Genomic DNA, 20,035 nt, shown 5'->3' with positions numbered 1-20,035 from the left:
TTCAGAAATATAAAATTATATTGACATGAATATTCATATAAAATGTGTACAAACATATCCATATTGAACATGTGCATGAACATTTTAAAACCTTTACATCTTGGCAGGTAAGCAAATTTTAACAATTATAAAATTTTAAGCATAATTGTTATAGTACTTAGAATAACAAACACAAAAAATACCATAATATGTTTATGCTTAATAAATTTAGCATAGTTTTTTTTTTTTTTTTTTTTTTTTTTTTTGCTGTATGGCAGAGGAGACAATTTATTTGTTTTTTGGTTGTGGTTTATTGAAATTTCCTAATTTTCTGCCCAGTGGATTGGGCAAGAAGGTACAAATGCAACACCAGGCTAAAATGATGTTTGTTTTCTGTCATCACCTTCAGGTTTTTCACAACTACCAGCTCTAAAAAATGAGGGGGGAAAAAAAACAAATAATATATTAAGTGGCAAATATTGTATATGCTGTATTACAGGTTTGAATAAATTAATTAATGAAACCTAATGAATTAATAATGGATAATTAAATGCTAACAATTGAAATTTATTTTATTCAAATTATTTATTTTTCATTTATTAAATCATTGATGTATTTAATTATTAACATAGCATGAATGAATACTACAAATTGCATTTTTTTAAAAAACTTATTCTTAATATCTGAGTCTATTTTTTATCCCCATACCTCTGTTTTTTCCTCCTGCGCTTAAGGACGCTGCGGGTCACCATGACAACAAACAAGATCAGCAGCAAACCAGCCACAGCCCCGAGGCCAATGAACACTCCGGGCAGGACAGAGTTTTTTTCTGCAGCACAAGCACAGAGTATGAGTAAAAAAGTGGTATAAAAGAGTGGTGAGATTTTACATTTAAGTGCCAGTTAAATTATGATTTGTAATTGGATGGTTGTGACTTTAAATTCCAGGAACACCAGTGAGCCAATGATGCACACTTGAGATTTTTGGAATGAATAGAAGACTTTGCATAAAAAGGTGAAAGTGTAAAGAGACCGACATGTCAATAAAAGAAGTGTAAACTAAATAAGAAAACTTAGAATTTAATTTAAAATTAAATCTAGGACATCATTGAAGATAATATTTAAATTTTAAGTATTAGTAGGCAAGTTATTAACTGTGGATTTTAATGTCAATTGGACAGGGCTTTTAAAAACGGATTTCTGTAGACATTAGATCCCTTTTCTATCAGACCTTTGCTACTTGTTCCCACTAGGACTGGGCAATATCTAAAAAATGATTATCGCTATAACGCTTTTAAGTGAAATCATGATAATTGATAATTCGCTAACCCTGAGGTTGCTCAGAGGAGAGCAGCATGGCACGCGTGGCGTTCAGGTGTCCATCGTTGGGTTCAGGTGTGATGCCCAGCAGGTGGCACATCAGTGAGTATATGTGCACTGTCTCAAATGGCTCTACTATAAGATTCTTCCGGAAGGCAGGTCCCACTGCGCGGAAGAAAGGCTTCATGTCCAAATCATCATTGTCAAAGCCATGCTCTCCTTTGTTGAACTGCACTGGGAGGTACTAGCAAGTAAAGTTTCACAAGATCATCTTTTTTGACACATTTGTCATGGCACATACAACAAAATGTAACTCAGTGATTTGCAGCTGCGGTCCTGTTAAAGCTGCTGTTACAGGAAATAAATCAACTCCAACTGTCCAATCAGAATATAGAATTCAACAACACTAGAATTTCACAGGTATACAATTCATTTTTTAACTGGTTAAATAGTCAAGTTACTCACCCCATTAATGACATATCCCAAGTCGGCCCATAGGATGATGGGCAATATGCGGTCATTTTGAGCAAAGTGCAGTCTGGAGGGCATTTCCTCTTTTTTGTAGACATGGAGGTGTGGATGAGCACCCTTCAGGGCATTGTACACTTTTTCCAGCCTTCCTGCTTTAGGGAGGAGCAAACCAGATGGCCCGTAGTCCACCAGATGGAAGTCTAGATCTTGGAATGAGAATCCTGGGATCTTGAAGAGTACAATCTCGTTCACCTCACCACCACGTAACACCGTAGTCATGCCATGGTCAGCAGTGATGATGATATTGAGACACTGGGTGAGGCCGTTGTGCTCGACTGCAGATCTGAGGTATCCCACCGTTCGGTCCACCTGTCTCACCATCTCCCTGCGTTGCTCTGAGTCTGGACCATATTTGTGGCCTATGCTGTCTGGCTCTCCGAAATACAAGGCCACAAAGTCCAGGTCTTTTTCTCTAAACCAGACATCCATGATCTTGTCAATGTTCTGGCGCCATACCGTCTCATTGCTGTAGTCATAGAAGCGAGGCTCCACTTCAGACACCAATGCTTTCTCACCATCGTAGGTTGAAGCTGTGCCAGGGAAGTGAAGTGAGCCAGCTCGGAGACCCTGAGTTAAAGAAAAAGGAAAAGAAAAGAAAACGTCAGTTCAGATGTGAAATGTTATTTAATGTTATAGTAGTATTAAGCGACTGAATCTGTTTAATAATCTTGCTGCATGGTGGTGCATTGGGTTGCATCCTCACAAATTCAGGGTCATTGATTCAATCCTGGACTCCATGTTCTCCTGTACTAAAACATGAGACTGGGATACACACGAGCTTCCACTTATCTAATAATTTCTTTTATTTGTCCACCTCGGGCATTAGATGTCCAGGCACTGTGGCGTTTATCTCAGGCTTGCACCAATTATAATGGGTCTAAACCTAAAGTCTAATCATGTTGGTTATCACAAGATGATGCCATGAGTATGCCATGTTACCATTCTCCAAACAGATAAGATATATAATGTTTTATCTCTGCAATATAATGGATACCAATTAAAACATTTCAGTCCACAGTTTGTATGATTGAGTGATTTAGAAAGTTGACATACATGTTGAAACTTTAAAATACTGTACAAGAAGATTCACATTTAGGGTTTCAGTACCTGTCTTTGAGCAGTGATCCAGATGGGCAGACTGCCGTTATCCCACCACTCGTTCACAAATTGCGTTTGATAGTAGGGCTTCTTCTCAGACGAGCTGGTGTTGAACCACATGTTGTGTATCACGCCATGATTCTCAATATATTTACCTGCAGAATAAATGACAATGCCAGTCTTGGGTAAGATTAGAGTGAGCTTTCTTTACATTTTTTGACATTTTCTTATACCCCATCATAATGTCACGGTAAAATAGTTAACAATACGGTGGTGTGAGGAAGCAGAGTTACTGTTACCAGCCTGAAGATGATTATTTTCTTATGACAGCACATCCCCAACCGTTTTTTTTCTTTTATAACACGTAAAATTGCCAATGATTCTACAATTTTACAGGCGGCTGTGGGTCAGGTTTTAGAGCGGGTTGTTCACTAATCGTAGGGTTTGGCGGTTTGATTCCGAGCCCACATGAGTCAACATACTGAAGTGTCCTTAGGCAAGACACTGAACCCCAAGTTGCTCCTGATGGCAAGCTAGCACCTTGCATGGCAGTTCTGCTACCATTGGTGGGGGGTCAATGGGTGAATGAGAACCAGTGTAAAGCACTTTGTAGAACCGCTAAGGTTAAAAAAGCGCTATAGAAGTGCAGACCATTTCCAATTGGTTTTTAATTAAAGACTTGTACAGTCTGTCGTACAAGTCTCTATGAATGAGCTGTTACTATAGAAACAAGAAAGTATTAGAAGGAATGTATTAATATAAACCTGCGATTTGCAGCTGCACTACTGTCAGAGCTGCTGAAATTGTTCAGAAGGTGTTGATTAATCAGAATCCAAAATTCAACAAGCCAGAAGTTAACATTTTTAATGGATTTGGAATTATTAAAATTCTTTACGAAAATTAAAAAGGGTGTATACGCTTTGTGGCATTATAATGGGTATTTTCGAGGTACGTACAACATCTGGTGCTATGTGCAACTCTCCAACCTGAAAGATGTGGTGGATTATTCTCAGCAATACAATTCTACTCAATTTTATTTATATGGTTCTGTTAATAATAAATATTGTCACAGCCTTACAGAAAGCGTTACAGAGATCCAGGTGTTCATTTAGATCCCTGCTGAACGAGCTGAAGGCAACAGTGGTGAGGGAAAAACTCTCCCAGATGGCATGAGAAAGAAACCTTGACTTAAAAGGGAACCTTTTTGGTGACACTTTGAAATATTATACAAGTGTAGAAGAACGAAGATAAAGAGTACTGTCTGTTCACAGGATGTGCAGTATGAGCAGATTGTGAATAAGAATCATAGAACGAGCAGCAGGACCATCTTTATGATTACAGCAACAGCTTTTGGGCACAGATATAAAGTTTGTTAGGTGTTGCCTGATAAAATGGCCACAGAGTGTATAGTGCATTGGATAACTGTCGTGATAAAGGATATGTCTTGATAAGATAAATAAAAACCTTTTACTGATAAGACAGGTTGCATGTGTACAGTTTAGAAAATGGGGTCACGTGAAGGACACACAGCGATAAGTGAATTTTAATGAGGTTATTGAATGATGCATGTGTCGTTACCGGTAAGTATTGTGAAGTGAGTAGGACTGGTCATGGTAAAAAAGGCTGGTGTCACGAAAGTTGCTTTCACCCCATCTAGAGCCATTTGGTCCAGGTGAGGCGTGTCTACGTCTTTGTCGTAATCCCACCTGAAACAGCAGCAATTATTAACATGGTAGTAATAATAACAATATTTATTTATTTACTTACTTACGTACTTATTTACTTATTTAACTACGATCTAAAGCAGAGGTGTCAAACTCCAGTTCCAAAGTTTTTAGCTTTCAACCTTATTTAACACACTTGATTCCACTCATCAGCCAATTCCCAAGAATTTCATGGGCTGAATTTGGTGTGTTAAAAGCGGGTAAATCTCTGTAAATCTTTGACACCCCTGATCTAATGTAATGTGCACTATTTGTGTATAGTGGATAAATTGCAGGCACAGAAAGTGGATATGTTGCAGGTTTATTATGAAAAAATGCCATTCATAATTACCTAAATTATGTAACTATAATTATGTAAGTCCAGATCGATAATTCTCTCTCTATGGTATGATGCAGAAAATAAATGCGAAGTAAAAGATTGTGTGTTCGGTTTATAGGAGAAGGAATTTAAACATTTTTTCACATCCTGATTATTTTGCGGTACTGAGCTTTAATTTTAAAACATTTTCATCTGTAAAGCAAAGTATAAAGTAAATAGTATCATGTTGGCTTCATCTGAAAGTGACTAACACCTTAATTTATAAATCTAATTGCATGGACTCCACCCCCCTTGCAATTTCATGTTGAAATGCCCCTAATTGCTTATTCCTTAAAGCAAACATGTAACACCAGACAAGAACACGCAATTAACCAGGGAACTTCTTAGTAAATCATTATGGTATTTGTTGCCTTTATAAAGTGCTGTTAAGAGAGGCAATTGAATTACATTAAGGCACTTAACAGTACGATTTAATGGAGATAAAATAAATGGTAAACTTATATAGCGCTTTTATCCAAAGCACTTTACACTGTGTCTCATTCACCCATACACCAATGGTAGCAGGAGCTGCCATGCAGGGCGCTAACTTGCCATTGGGAGCAACTTGGGGTTCAATGTCTTGCCCAAGGACACTTCGGCATGTAGTTATGTGGGCCGGGAATCGAACCTCCAACCCTACGATTAGTGGACAACCCACTCTACCACCTGAGCCACAACCGCCCTAGATACTAGAGAGAGATACTAGAGATCCTGATTCTCTCTGCTCTCCGGCCCTGCCTGATCCGTTTCGGATGTCCTGCCTCTGGATGGAGCTCTACGGCTACGGCTGCTTCTGAGGCCAAACAGACTTTATATAAATCCATAATGAACTTTTTCACACTATCTGTTGTTACCCAGATGAGGACAGGTTCCTGAGTCTGGTTCCTCTCAAGGTTTCTTCCTCTTAACATCTTAGGGAGTTTCTCCTGACCCTTATATGTTTCTGTAAAGCTGCTTTGAGACAATGTCTATTGTAAAATAAATACAAATAAAATTGAATTGAATTGAACAGTAAGGGTTAATTGGACACTAAATGTGCATGTAGAACTGCTGTCAATTGGTGGCATCGTTTGTAGCTTTATTATAAGATCTTTCACATGAGAATGTGTATATAGTACACCTTTAAAATAACGTTTGGTACATAATTTGAATTTTAACGCTAATGCACCTTCTCAGGTAAAAGATACATACTTAACGGCACCACCCTTGTGATAAGTAATGGTATAGTATTGTACCATTTAATTGTGAGACTGTCAGTAAATCAGTGCATCTATTGTGAATGTTATGCAAATGTTAAATTTGCATGTGTCATAAGACACATTGATGGTAATGGACACTCAGTTTCTGTTTTTTATTTCAAATTCACACTATACGTATTTTTAAAATTCTAGCGCATTTATTATTATTATTACTCTTGGGTCAAAATGTGTGGGACATGATCTGTTATTACAAATATGATTTTTACTGCATGTCTGCTACTTGTTTAAATTCATACTTTTTTGCTAACAGTAAGTAAATATATTAATTAATACATTTAAACTAGTTATGTAAAAATGACTTTTTTCATATTGATAAAACACTGAATTTCCAACAAATGTGTGTCCCACCTGAACCCGTCAAAGGAGACCAGCAGCACCTTGCTGCAATCTAAGAACTTGTTTCTGATGAGAGGCATGGCCTGCAAAGAGCATGCAAATGCACACAGACACACCCATAAATTCCACATGTCTGTATCCGTTCTGTTGTCTCTTACACACAAATCTGCTCTGCGTCCCGCTTAGGGATAATCTCGACTTTTGTTGTTAGATTTATCCTCATGAAATCCTGAGCACCTTCTCTCATTCTCTCCCTTTGTCAGGTCTGATCTCCCTTTCTCACTGCTGTTTCCTTTTTACATTCAGATTAATGGGCAAAGTTTGCTCTTATCTTAACTGATTATATCTACTTGATTGCACAGCTGTTGACTCAGCAAGTTTGTACAACACAGGTCAGTATTACAGAAATGAAGTGGTTCTGATTAACTATCTATCATCTCATTTAATTTCACTTCTGTGAATGATTTACAATGACAAACACTATTCTGTTTAAAAGTGTTAGCAGTAAAAGGACTATGTAAGGAATTAAACACTATTTTAGGGTAGGTGTTCATTGTTTTCCTATAACAGCATGTTCCCGAGTGTTTAATCAACACTTTCTACCCAATCAGAATCCAGGATTCGGAAGGGTTGTGGGATAAACCAATATAGCCAATAATAAAGCTGTTATCTGTGATCTTCATGAACAGTTCTGCACAATTGTTACAAAAAGTCACCCACCCTGTCTCAGTTATTTGGCTGTTTTGCAGCATGGCCTCATTAATTCTGAACACTTTTCTATTAATCTGAAGATGAGGCTTATTTTTCTATCGCTCTTCACTTTGGCTTTGAAGAAAGTTCAACGGAAATGTCTAAGATAAAAGAAACTTTATCACTTATCTGACTCGTGTAGTGCTGTTTCTCTGGTTTGTGTTTCTGCTGCACTGAGTGGCATGAAATCAATAATAAATATTTATCTGTTTTGATTGTGACTTAATCAGTAACTGATTTATCTTCAACTGATTGTGCTCCAGTATTGGGGGTGGAGGGATTATCATTACGGATTTTTCAGGACAATAAAAGTCTTATGATCTTATCTCTCTCTCTCTCTCTCTCTCTCTCTCTCTCATATATATATATATATATATATATATATATATATATATATATAGATAGATAGATAGATAGATAGATAGATAGATATAAGGTAAGATATAAGATAAGGAGAAAAAAACATTACTTGCCTTGAGTTGATGTCCAGCTGTGAACTGCTGCTCCTCCAGTCAGATGGAGCTGTGAGAGAGAGAATGAGCTCCAGCAGGAAAAGATGTTCAGTTGTTTTCCCTGTGGGGGAGGGGCAACTCTCTCTCAGCTCCTCACCTATCACTTCACATACTTATCTTTATTATTAAAGTTAATACCTAAATCTGATGCTGGTTTCCATATGATTTTTATATGATATTATTATTATTATTTCTTGAGATCTGAATTCTGACACTTAGTGATAAGTTTCAGGCATGATCTCTATTATGAAGCTCTCTAGTTTGTGTCATGATGTACTGGAACCAAATTGTTTTCTTCTCTCTCTCTCTCTCTCTCTCTCTCTCTCTCTCTCTCTCTCTCTCTCTCTCTCTCTCTCTCTCTAGGTTCTTCTTCCTCTTATTATCTGGTAGATAACACCTGTCCTTAGTTCTTATATCACTCGAACCTACGTAATAGATGTTTTGATTTTATCTGTTACCTGCTCCAATTGAAATTTATCAGACTTAATCAATATTTATTGTGTGTATGTATACTATGCTTTCTATATCATTAAACTAAGAAGCTTTCACTGAACAATGGTGTCAGTGTGACTACTTACCGAGCTTGGATGAGAGGCAATCAGCCAGCGCAATGGTTTTGTTCTGTTTAAAATTCTGGTTCTGTGACTGGTATCGGACGAAGAACTTAACACTGGGCCCAGTGGGCCCAGTCATAGCCCAATAAATACTATATCCTATTTTAATCCTATGTGATATGTGTATGCAGTATTGGTGGATTAGATATAATTAGAAGCGCTTATGAGGCTAAACGTTGTCAACCTGCACAGGGCTTTGAATGTGAGACTGACTGCCCAGAATTTCATAGAGTTAAGAGCCCATGTACAGTGGAGCTTGAGCAGGGTTTCTCCAAAATCAATGTCGTTTGTAGCTCACAGCGTGCATCTCTTCTTGTCCATATCATTTCGTCTCTGATGTTTGTGAACATTGTGGGGCCATGGCTTACAAATTTCAATCCTGAACCATTTGTGCGATCATGTATATGTAAGGGACACAGGGAAGAAGGACACTGACATGACAGCTTTGTTGAATAGTTTATCTTAGGTAAGACAGTTTTTTCTTGATTATGTTGTACAGTTAATGTTTATTGTAAGTACGCTTACTGCATGAAACATAGCCTTATATTTTTTCCGAAGTGCTTTGGTGAAGTGTGTTTTTTAACTAACTGAGGTGACAGCACATAAGCTGATAGACTGTACATTTCATAAAAATGTTTCCTTTTGTACTGAGAATACTCACTGCTATTGAGTTTGTTATGCTATTATTATGTCGCTGTAGCAGTGTGATCAATAACATAGGATTATTATCATCATTGAATATCATTGGCTACGAGAGATACTGGAAGCACTTTTACATGTCTGTAAGTTCGAGGACCGTGACCTTTCCCATGCCTCCCGACCTGCCGGATCACTGCCCTCTTAGTGTTCCAGGACTTGTAGATTTACAAATTAACCACTGCCAAAGAATCAAGTCTCACAGACATCCCATAAAAGCACAAAGTGTCGTTCATTAATAAATAAAAAATAATTGTAATTGTTGGCAAATCACTGTGGTATTTAGAGGAATACTATCTCATACAAACAGTGGTGCTTGAAAGTTTGAGAACCCTTTCTATATTTCTGCATAAATATGACATAAATCATCATCAAATTTCCACACAAATCCTAAAAGTAGATAATGAGAACCTAATTAAACAAATTAGACAAAAAAATTATACTTGGTCATTTTATTTATTGAGGAAAATTATCCAATATTGCATATCTGTGAGTGGCAAAAGTATGTGAACATTTGCTTTCGGTATCTGGTGTGACCCCCTTGTGCAGTTATAACTGCAGCTAAATGTTTGGGGTAACTATTGATCAGTCCTGCACATCGGCTTGGAGGAATTTTAGCCCGTTCCTCAGAACAGAAAAGCTTCAACTCTGGGATGTTGGTGGGTTTCCTCACATGAACTGCTTGTTTCAGGTTCTTCTACAACATTTCTACTGGATTAAGATCAGGACTATGACTTGGCCATTCCAAAACATTAACTTTATTCTTTAGTTGAAACCCAAAGTCATTTGTCCATATTTTGTAGCTCACAACTAACTAATTCCCTTTTTGTTCTTTTACAGCTTTTCAAATGGAAAGGAGTGGGACTCCTCTTCCCAGATGGCAGGGAGCTTTGTAAGAAGATGCATCAACTCCAATTCTTACATCTGTCAAATGTTTTAATGATTTTAATAACTGTCACCTGAATTTCTTTCAATTGTTTGTTTATTTTGTGAGCATTTGAGTAGAATATTAGCATACAAACAAATTGCATTTTAGGATAACTGTAGGGAAAAATGTATAAACGCTGTTATTTTGTGTTATTTTGCAACACATCTTTGTGTGGAAATGTACTAATACACTGTGTTGAAAGCAACAGAAAATGTGTTGTCTTTAATTTTTAACACCCCTGCATGTCTAGTTAACATATGATGTGTTATTGTATGGAATGTATGTAATGCTACATTCCTGGGAACTTGTATGGTAGTCGTTAGGCTTGTGTGATATACTCAGTCCTTACAGTATTTTGCTGAGTTTTTTGTAACTGTTTTGGCCCAAAATGCTTGATTTTGCTGAGGCTTTTTTTCTTTCAAAATTTGCAATGCAACCTGGAGAGTTTTTTGTGCTTCTTTGGCAGATAATTGGATAATTGGTGAAAAAACACGCTTCAGAAAGTAAAAACTAAAGTTGTGTCCCAAATGACTTACTATACACTTATACTATGTACTGCGTACTCTACCATCTAGTGCCCTGTTTCTCAACCAGGGGGTTGCGCAGTTTGGGGGCGGGGCAGTGTTGTAAGTGCATGGGGTCAGTAGGAAAGTTTTGTTAAATGTATCAGAACATATTCAAATGAGATGTTTTAAAATTAATCAATTTTGTTATTCACGTGCATTCACAAATATCACGTAGGAGACGATCGTTCATTGATGGATTTATTTTACATTTATTTACAAATGAAATGGTAATTTGCAAAAACCTGTGAGTGGTAGACAAGTTCACGTGTTGCATTGATGGATAAAATAAACAAACGATAATTCAGAGAGTCAAATTAAACGTCACACCAACAATAAAATGTAAAAAATAAAATCTTGAAATGATTTGTTTCGATTTTAAATGTCCAATGTTAATATTATTAACGTTAACTATTAATAAAAATAAAGTAACATGTATAGTAATGACTGTTAAATATATAGCCTATAATTGTTGTGGAGTGAGGGGGTCCTTGTGGATGGTTGGAAATATGCTAGAGGTCCAGAGCTCACAAAAGGTTGAGAACCTCTGGTCTAGTGTATGAATTTTAGAAAGGTAGAATTGTCTCAAATGAAATACATAATTTTTTTACTAACTGGAAGTATGAGCCGCTTCCTAGTCAGTGGCACATGACATCATACACACATATTGTGACCCCGCTAGCTTTAGCAGATATCCAGAGTCACTGACAGTGACTTTCTTATGTCTACTTTTTATCAACATTATCTTTTATTCCCAATATGACCTCAGTCTCCATCAGATGGAGGCGAAATCATCAAGTGACTGAGGAAGAAAGTCTGCAACCTCCAAGTCCTCTAAGGCAGGGGTGCATTTTATATTAAACACCCTGAAGGAGATAAAACTTTACAAAGTTGAGTTTGAGTAGAACTGAGGTACAATAGTGATGCACAAGCACAAACTTATGTTTGTATCCAAAATGCTCCACTGTGCGCAAGGGCTTTGGGAAACTGGTGCAAGCTGCTTAAGGTTTAGTTTATTGTAAATTTATTGTCATTATATGGTGTATTTGCACGCTTGCAGTGTAACTTCTGTCGTTTATTATAACAGAAGTGATCTGTTAGTAATGAGGCCTCCTTGCTCCACACTCGCAGTGGGAGTGCAAGTAAGACCTGTAATGTCTAATTAAAACACTAAAGTAAAATAATATGCCTAAAAGCAGTGAGTAACAGAAACCACAAGGTGCAGTGAAAGTGATTTTTATTATTAGTTATTATTATAACTTAGGACTATAGTTTAATTCAGTGCTTTTTGTGCATCCATAAAAAATAATGAATCAATACTATATATATATATATATATATATATATATATATATATATATATATATATATATATATATATATACACACACACACACATACACACACACATATATATACATACAATTCAATTCAATTTTATTTGTATAGCGCTTTTTACAATAGACATTGTCTCAAAGCAGCTTTACAGAAATATCAACATGGTATACAGATATTAAAGGTGCGAATTTAACCCAACTGAGCAAGCCACTGAATGGCACACACACACACACACACACACACACACACACACACACACACTCTCTGGTGTGTATTTTCAGTCTTATATAATTGGACAAACAGTTGTGCAAAGTTTTAGTTTTAAGTTTTATTTGTAACACTCAGTTTGTGGATTGATTTTAAATAAATAAATAAAAAATGGTACTGAAAGCCCCCCCCAATCCGATTAATCAAAAAAAAAAAAATAATCGGCCAATTAATCGATTATGAAAATAATCTTAGCTGTAACCCTGGTTAATACAAATATGCACACAAAGAAATGTGCTGGAAATAAAAGCAGTTGAATGTGAGACATCCTTACAATATTATCATCATCATTACTATTATTATTATTATTATTATTATTATTATTATTATTATTATTATAATACATTACTAATTAATCCCATTTCACAACATAGACACAACACCATGGTTGTCCATAAAATGTTTAATACATAAATATAAAATTTGAGCACAATACACCACTGAACAAACTTACTTAAAACAATGGAATACTATTGTTTTTTTAAAGAAAGACCATACATTTTCTTTTAACATTTAACAGAATGTAACTGAATATTTATATTTAGAAAATAATATAATGTCTAGAACAAGATAACTCATTCCACAAAAAAGTATTGGAACAGCAAGACCAATTCTGTTGTTTTCACTATACACTAAAGATATTTGTGTTTTATATAAAAAGATGAATACGAGAGTACAGATCTGAGTTTCCACTTTTATTACTTCATATTTAAATCTATGGTGTGTTACACAACTTAGAACATGGCACCTTTTAATTGAACCCACCAATTTTTTGTGATCAAAATTATTGGAACATGTGACTAGTAGGTGGTTCTTTCTGGCCAGGTATGCCCTATACCTGGGTTCCCCAACCCCCAGGCCGGTACCAGTCCATGGGTCATTTGGTACCGGCCGCAAAGAAAGAATAAATGACTTACATTATTTACGTTTTATTTATTATCCGAGTCTGAACTATGTTTCATTTTGAAAAATGACCGGTTTCTCTCCATTACAACCGTCTATGACTTACTCTTGACGTATGTCAAGACACTTGTCTCGGTCACGTGATATGTTACTGCTAAAAATAAACCCACAATCTAGCAAAATGAGTAAAGAAAACAAAAACATCTCTGGAAAGTTTCTTTGCCAAGAGCAATAGGCCCAGTAAGGAGAGCTTACGACTTCCAAGAAAAAGAAAGCTGCTTTTAACAGACAATACCAGGAGTCCTACTTGAAATATGGTTTTATCGCGACAGGTGATTTCCATGCACCAAGCCCGCTCTGAATGATATGTGGCAACCGGCTCTCTAATGAGGCAATAAAGCCTTTAAAACTGCTTCGCCACTTGGAGACAAGAACCCTGTATTAAAAGACAAGTTAATAAAGTTGCAATTTCACAATGGATTCATGTTTATTATTATATCTTTAAAATGCCCCAGTTTTTATGCCGGTCGTGTCATTTCATTTTGTTTTATTTATCTGCCACACCTCAAAAGCCAGTCCATGAAAATATCGTCTGATATTAAACCGGGCCATAGCGCAAAAAAGTTTGGGGGCCGCTGCCCTAGACCATTGAATGTTTCGAGAATTATGAGCATTGAAAGTCTACTGTTGGTCTGAGCCTTAGGCTTTGCCTTGTTAAAAAGGATAAGCCAACACAGAGAAAATCAAGCCATTTTGAAGCTGAGAAAAGAAGGAAAATCTATCAGAGCCATTGCACAAGCATTGGGTATAGCGATTACAACAATTTGAAAAAAAAAAAACAAGAAAAAAAAAAAACAGGTCAGCCAAGGAAAACAGCAGCTAATGACAAACATTGCGAGACCTCTGAAAAAAACCCCCAAAACAACAGTTAGTGACATCAATAACATTCACAAGGCAGGGGTGAAGGTATCACAATCCACCAATTGAAGAGTTCAAGTGCAGTAATATAGAGGCCATACCACAACACACAAACCACTCATCAGCAGTAAGAATCAGAAGGTCAGACTGGAATGCTCACATTTAAAAAAAAAACAATAAAAAAGAAACAACAAAAAACACCTGTTGCTATATTTATGATACAATGCCTCTGTGTTTTGGTTACATTTACGTACATTTTACAATGGTAGCTTGGCCGTGCTGGGGCTTGAACTCCAGACCTTCTGATCAGTAACCCAGAGCCTTTTACCACTGAGCCACCCCTGCCCGGTTATGCCATCCTGGTTATGTTTGCTCATGTTGGAGCGAGATGTCAGCATCATACGTCTCACGCAGAAGCCTGGATTAGTTGATTAAAGTAGGGCATTCCCATTGGTTAAATATGTGTATTCCATGCTTGGTATTGTACTGTTTGGGGAAAGAACAGGAAAACAGCATAAAATCATGAATCTTTCTAAAAACCAAGCAAGAAAGTACCAGACAGCAGAACACTACAGACAAATAATATAACAATATAGTTTTGTCAGAATGTCCCTTGACCTCCCTTTGAAAAAATTCACATGTCAAGATCTGACGGCTTTATGTTAGAGCACTTGTGTGTCCTTAAAAAACTTGAATGAGTATAGCTCCGTCCACATTGTACACAGATGTACAGCTTCGCTCCTGTATGACTTTGTTGGTGGCTGTGGAAGGTACTGTGGTCACGAAAACTTTTCCCACACTGTTCACAGTGATATGGCTTCTGTCCTGTGTGAATGCGCTGGTGTATTTGGAGATGATTATGACGAGTAAAACTCTTCCCACACAGTCCACAGTGATACGGCTTCTCTCCTGTGTGAATGCGCTGGTGACGATGGAGAGTACTCTGACAAGTAAAACTCTTCCCACACTGTCCACAGTGATACGGTTTCTCTCCTGTGTGAATGCGCTGGTGAACTTGGAGATGACTCTGACGAGTAAAACTCTTCCCACACTGTCCACAGCGATATGGCTTTACTCCTGTGTGAATGAGCAGGTGGCGTTGGAGATGACTCTGACAAGTAAAACTCTTCCCACACTGCGAGCAGTGATACGGCTTCTCCCCTGTGTGAATGCGCTGGTGTGTCTGAAGATGATTCTCTTGACCAAATCTCTTCCCACACTGTCTACAGTGATGCGGCTTCTCTCCTGTGTGAATGCGCTGGTGTATTTGGAGATTACCCTTGCAAGTAAAACTTTTCCCACACTGTCCACATTGATACGGCTTCTCTCCTGTGTGAGTACGGTGGTGATGTTGGAGATGACTCTGGCAAGTAAAACTCTTCCCACACAGTCCACAGTGATACGGCTTTTCTCCTGTGTGAATGCGCTGGTGTATTTGAAGAGTACCCTGACGAGTAAAACTCTTCCCACACTGTGAGCAGTAATACGGCTTCTCTCCCGTGTGGATGCGCTGGTGTATTTGGAGATGACTCTGACAAGTAAAACTCTTCCCACACTGTCCACAGTGATACGGCTTCTCCCCCGTGTGAATGCGCTCGTGCTTTTGGAGATCACCACTCTTAGTAAAACTCTTCCCACAATCTGAGCAGTGGTAAATCTGGAAAACATAACATTATACAAGATGCTTAAATAATTTAAGATTTTGTTCCCATGTATTTATGGAATTGTTTTTGGAAACATCTCCTACAATACTATAATACGGCCTGGCCACACAATCACCCACCTTTAATGGCTGTAACAGCTTTGTAATTTTAGATTTGTCACGTAATTCAATTGATTGCATTCTAATTTTACTAATGCCAAAACCAGTGTCACTGATCATTTTTAGGAGCCAAGATGAACAACAATTGACCAAACATAATTTCTCATCACACAGAAAAAGTTAATGTAGATCTTTACGTTTATACAATTTAGAGACTGGCCATACAAATATGACCTTGCTCTGTGCGTCAATGTTTTTTCAAGCTGAAGCAATGAATGTGTTTAGACTCTGGAAAATCAACATGGAACTTTGTGTTTCCAAATACAATAGATTACAGTATTATTGTAATCTATACACATTCTCTGTTAAAAAAAATTATTTGACTATCATTCAGGTGTGAAGTTACAGCTCATCCCACATCCATGCTTCTTAAAATCCCATTATGCTGTATTCCTGGGGACGCATATGGCGGTCACTAGGTTTGTGTAATATAAATCAGTCCATACAATATTTCACAGAGTTTTTTTGTAACTGTTGCGGCCAAAAAATTCTGATTTTGTTGAGGCATTTGGTTGCATTGCAAATTGTGAAAAAAGGGTTTCTGTGCTTCTTTTGCAGATAACTGTATAAATGGTGAAAATGTTTTGCACAGTCTTTCGCAGGGATGTTTGTTAGTAAATTAGACCTTTTATCTGTACTCATGGTCAACGCACGTGAATCGAAGAGAGTGTTGACTGAATGTACATTGTGATGACGTAACATGATGGATCTTGGTCCAAATCTGCAGAAAATGTGCTGTAGTTTTAACAATTGCAAGCTCCGCCGGATATTGCAGTGTTTGCGTTAATTGGTATTAATTGGAGGAACTACATAAGATGTAATCATCCTTACATGATATTGTAGTTTGGGTGGGGGTTACAGCAGTAAGTGTGGTGCACTGAGAATTGGTTTGTTTTTTTTGTTTTTTTTAATCTGCTGGCTCAGACATTATTCTTTTGTTTTTGTCTGTGGAAGTAAAATGGACTGGAATAAATGGCACTCATTAAGCAGCACTCTTTTCTGGCTCAGCATTATGAAGAGAAAATATGCATATTACCCAAAAGTGGCAGAAAGTTTACAGCACTCTGGTTCTGGAGCTCACAGAAAACAGACTATAATGTTGTCGTCTCACCCCACACTGTCACGGATTATTGTAAGGAAACCTAAATCTTTAACACTAGAATCAGATTGCAGTAATTTTACAGATGCATCTGAATCAACACTGACCTGAAACTTTTGAACTAAAGCATATATTTTTGTGAATTGCTAAAAAAAAAAAAACTAATCTCACAGCTGATCGTTCTTGCAGTGGAAAATTCCATGTACCTATGTGTCCCCTCCCCCAGACGTGATGGAGAACTTGTAAATGCCTTGGTGGAAGAGTGGAGTAACATCTCACAGCAAGAACCGACAAATCTGGTGCAGTCCATGAGGATGAGACGCACAGCAGTAGAAATCAACCGATAATCAGTTTCACTGATATTATTCCCGATATTTAAGCATTTTTCCATAATCGAACATCGTTTTTTTTTCCACTATCGGTTTCACAGATAAATGGAGGGATCTTGTGGACGTTTTGAGAATTGCACACAGAACCGCCACTGCAGCGCCATTACAGCTAAGGGGAAGTCGACAACGATGTGCAGGTAAAGTATACTACACCAAAGTAGGGTTAGTTAAGTGATTTAGATTGTTTTTCTTTATAAAATTGTTAGAATGATTATGTGCTTTTTTGTTTTACCCGTTTGTTTACCTTAAAGCTTTATAAAACAAATATTATATATATATATATATATATATATATATATATATATATATATATATATATATATATATATATATATATATATATATATAAATAAATAAAGACACTTTAGTAACAGTGCACTTTATTATTATTTATTTAATTAATTTATTTTTTTGCACTCTTCCGACCCCTCTATTTATTTGTGTATGAATAAAGCAGAGTTCACACTGTATGAATTTGGCCACGATTTGCTCATCCGAGACCAATATTGAGAATCCTGAAATATTCCTATAATACTAGGCCACAATCTGTAGTCTTTGATCGCTAGTTTGACATGTTCCCCCGACAGCCTGTGGGATAAAATGTTCCCTCCGATTAAATTCTAGCAGTGTCAGAAGATTTGAGGCACAGTCCTGTAGCACGGCTTCTCCTACTCTGTACGAGTTCTTGCGTGCATGCGCCCGTTTTTTCGCATCTCGAATGTCGTACAGTCCGACATTAATGACGACTGAGATCCTACTGTGTGACACGGCTTACAGTGAGGATCACGTTCGTAAAGTCTGACAAGCAGCAGTCGCAAAGGACGATTAAAAACCACACAGTGTGCACCCGGCTTAAGAGTCGTTCTGTTTTGTATGCAAGGAGGAATTTAAATTGACAATTTTTATAAATAAAATGGTTTGTTCAGTTCAGTGGTGTTATCATTGTGTCAAAAACAGAAGTAAAACAATATCGTTTCTGCATATCGGTTATTGATAATGGTTCATTAAAAAATAAATAAATAATCGGTCGATCTCTACACTGTAGTACTTAAAGCCACACCAGATACGGTTACTTTTGATATTGAACCCCACCTTTGCTCAGTGACTCATTATTCCATTTGGCATGCCATGTCATTCATTAGCATCTATACAAATAAAACACAGTCACTACACTACACCCTCAGATGGTGATTAACCCTCATTCTTTTGTCTTTATACACAGAGACATTTACACCGATGGGCGAACAATCACCTCATCTTGTAAATGTGAGAAATTACAGTATATGCTAACTTTTACAAAACGAGCCTACAATAAATCAAATCTATTTAATGAAACTAAAAGGTCTATGTTTAATAAAAGTGTTAATGTATTGAATAGCATGGGGGGGGGATTGAGGTTGTTCAATTTAGTTTTATACATGTTCTCATATTTTAAGGTGGTATTTAATGGACAGACATTCCATCTTCTCCTCTGTCTTTTAGATGATAACAACAACTCCTCCACAGCATTCATGTTTGTAAGCGTTGCTAAGGTGTCAAGTGAAAGCACAGTGAGCTTGTGCTGCAGTGTGTGTGAACCAGGTGATGGAGTGTTTTATTGCTGAAGAAGAATTCACGACACTATCTAACAAGTGTTACACATTTCCATCTAATGAACTTTATTTATCTAGAGAACAGTTAGCAGACTTGTCTTTTGGTTTGCTAATCTACTAATTGTTTCAGAATTTACAACAGAAACATGCAAGGAAATCAGTTCCTTTATTAATAATCCGAAGACCACATAAAGTGTGAGTCCTGACCTGAAGTCTTCTGCTTGTTGTATATAGTGTTGTGATGGTTACTTAATTATAAATAAGTTCTCAGAGTTTAAAAGCTAAAAGAGAAATCAGACACATGACTAAACTTTACCTTTGAGCCAGTAGCAGCAGGAGTCTGTGGAGATTTTCCTAAAGAGCGGCGTCTGGACTCTGATTTCATTATAAGAGGTGTAAAGAATCAGGACACTGGAAGAAAAATACAGAGATTCATGACTCCAGAATCTCCACTAACCTGTTAACCGAGCAGCTCAGGTGGTAAGTTTCAGATGAACTCACCTTTAGTGGTGTTACGCAGAGTATCAGAGATCCGAAGCGCGTGCGGAGAAAGAAGCAGGCCCGAAGTGAAAAATGTCTTTAGATGTTACGTGTGAAGACAACACGCCGTCTGCACGCGTTATTTCGTGTGATCACGTGTGGACACTTAAACACAGAGGATTCATTTTTCATAATAAAAGCACATCATCTAGCAACGCAAACAAACATTTAAGCATGTTATTTAGAATGTATTTAATAAATAAACCTTAATTATTACGAATATGCATTCATAATTAGTTCTATATAATAGTTATGAATTACTGGAATTTTCTTTTAATATACATATATTTAAAATATTCGTCTTTAATGATTTAATACCAAAACTAGATTTTTATTGTTGTTTTTCTGCCTGGGGTGTACATCTGATATAACAACAGTACATCCTCACTGTCTATGATATCAGTCAATGAAAATTGCATTAAATGACTACATGCTGTTTTAATTAAATTGAATTAAATGACATTTCTGTTAAAATTGTCATTATAATTAAAGATTATTAA

At 36.9% G+C, this 20,035-nt stretch overlaps 2 protein-coding genes across 2 annotated transcripts; both read right to left on the bottom strand.

Moving 5' to 3' along the window:
- On the bottom strand, positions 1-6,927 carry LOC108272994 (ectonucleotide pyrophosphatase/phosphodiesterase family member 7). Its single transcript, XM_017481914.3, has 7 exons — positions 6,617-6,927; positions 4,506-4,633; positions 2,937-3,082; positions 1,764-2,396; positions 1,308-1,542; positions 688-808; positions 1-408 (listed from the first exon to the last, which is right to left on the bottom strand). Exons 1-7 carry the CDS (start codon positions 6,733-6,735, stop codon positions 354-356), a joined length of 1,437 nt encoding a protein of 478 aa, XP_017337403.1. The 5' UTR covers positions 6,736-6,927; the 3' UTR covers positions 1-353.
- Positions 6,928-12,660: 5,733 nt separating this feature from the next.
- LOC108273036 (zinc finger protein 239) lies at positions 12,661-19,626 on the bottom strand. The gene is made up of 3 exons (XM_053683960.1): positions 19,497-19,626; positions 19,312-19,406; positions 12,661-15,750 (listed from the first exon to the last, which is right to left on the bottom strand). Exons 2-3 carry the CDS (start codon positions 19,378-19,380, stop codon positions 14,728-14,730), a joined length of 1,092 nt encoding a protein of 363 aa, XP_053539935.1. The 5' UTR covers positions 19,381-19,406; positions 19,497-19,626; the 3' UTR covers positions 12,661-14,727.
- Positions 19,627-20,035: the final 409 nt, after the last annotated feature.

The sequence above is a fragment of the Ictalurus punctatus genome, chromosome 12, assembly GCF_001660625.3.
Source record: "Ictalurus punctatus breed USDA103 chromosome 12, Coco_2.0, whole genome shotgun sequence".
Taxonomy (NCBI): domain Eukaryota; kingdom Metazoa; phylum Chordata; class Actinopteri; order Siluriformes; family Ictaluridae; genus Ictalurus; species Ictalurus punctatus.
Note: the sequence above shows the minus strand (reverse complement) of the source record. Positions and strands in the feature narration are given on the sequence as shown.

Excerpts from the sequence above, each read along its gene's own strand:
- LOC108272994 (XM_017481914.3), bottom strand. The coding sequence starts at position 6,735 with ATGTGGAATTTATGGGTGTGTCTGTGTGCATTTGCATGCTCTTTGCAG. Across the intron at positions 2,397-2,936 it reads GGATCACTGCTCAAAGACAG|GGTCTCCGAGCTGGCTCACT; the intron begins GTACTGAAACCC and ends TCTTTAACTCAG. Across the intron at positions 809-1,307 it reads CTCCTCTGAGCAACCTCAGG|AAAAAAACTCTGTCCTGCCC; the intron begins GTTAGCGAATTA and ends CTTGTGCTGCAG.
- LOC108273036 (XM_053683960.1), bottom strand. The coding sequence starts at position 19,380 with ATGAAATCAGAGTCCAGACGCCGCTCTTTAGGAAAATCTCCACAGACT. Across the intron at positions 15,751-19,311 it reads CTGCTGCTACTGGCTCAAAG|ATTTACCACTGCTCAGATTG; the intron begins GTAAAGTTTAGT and ends TATGTTTTCCAG.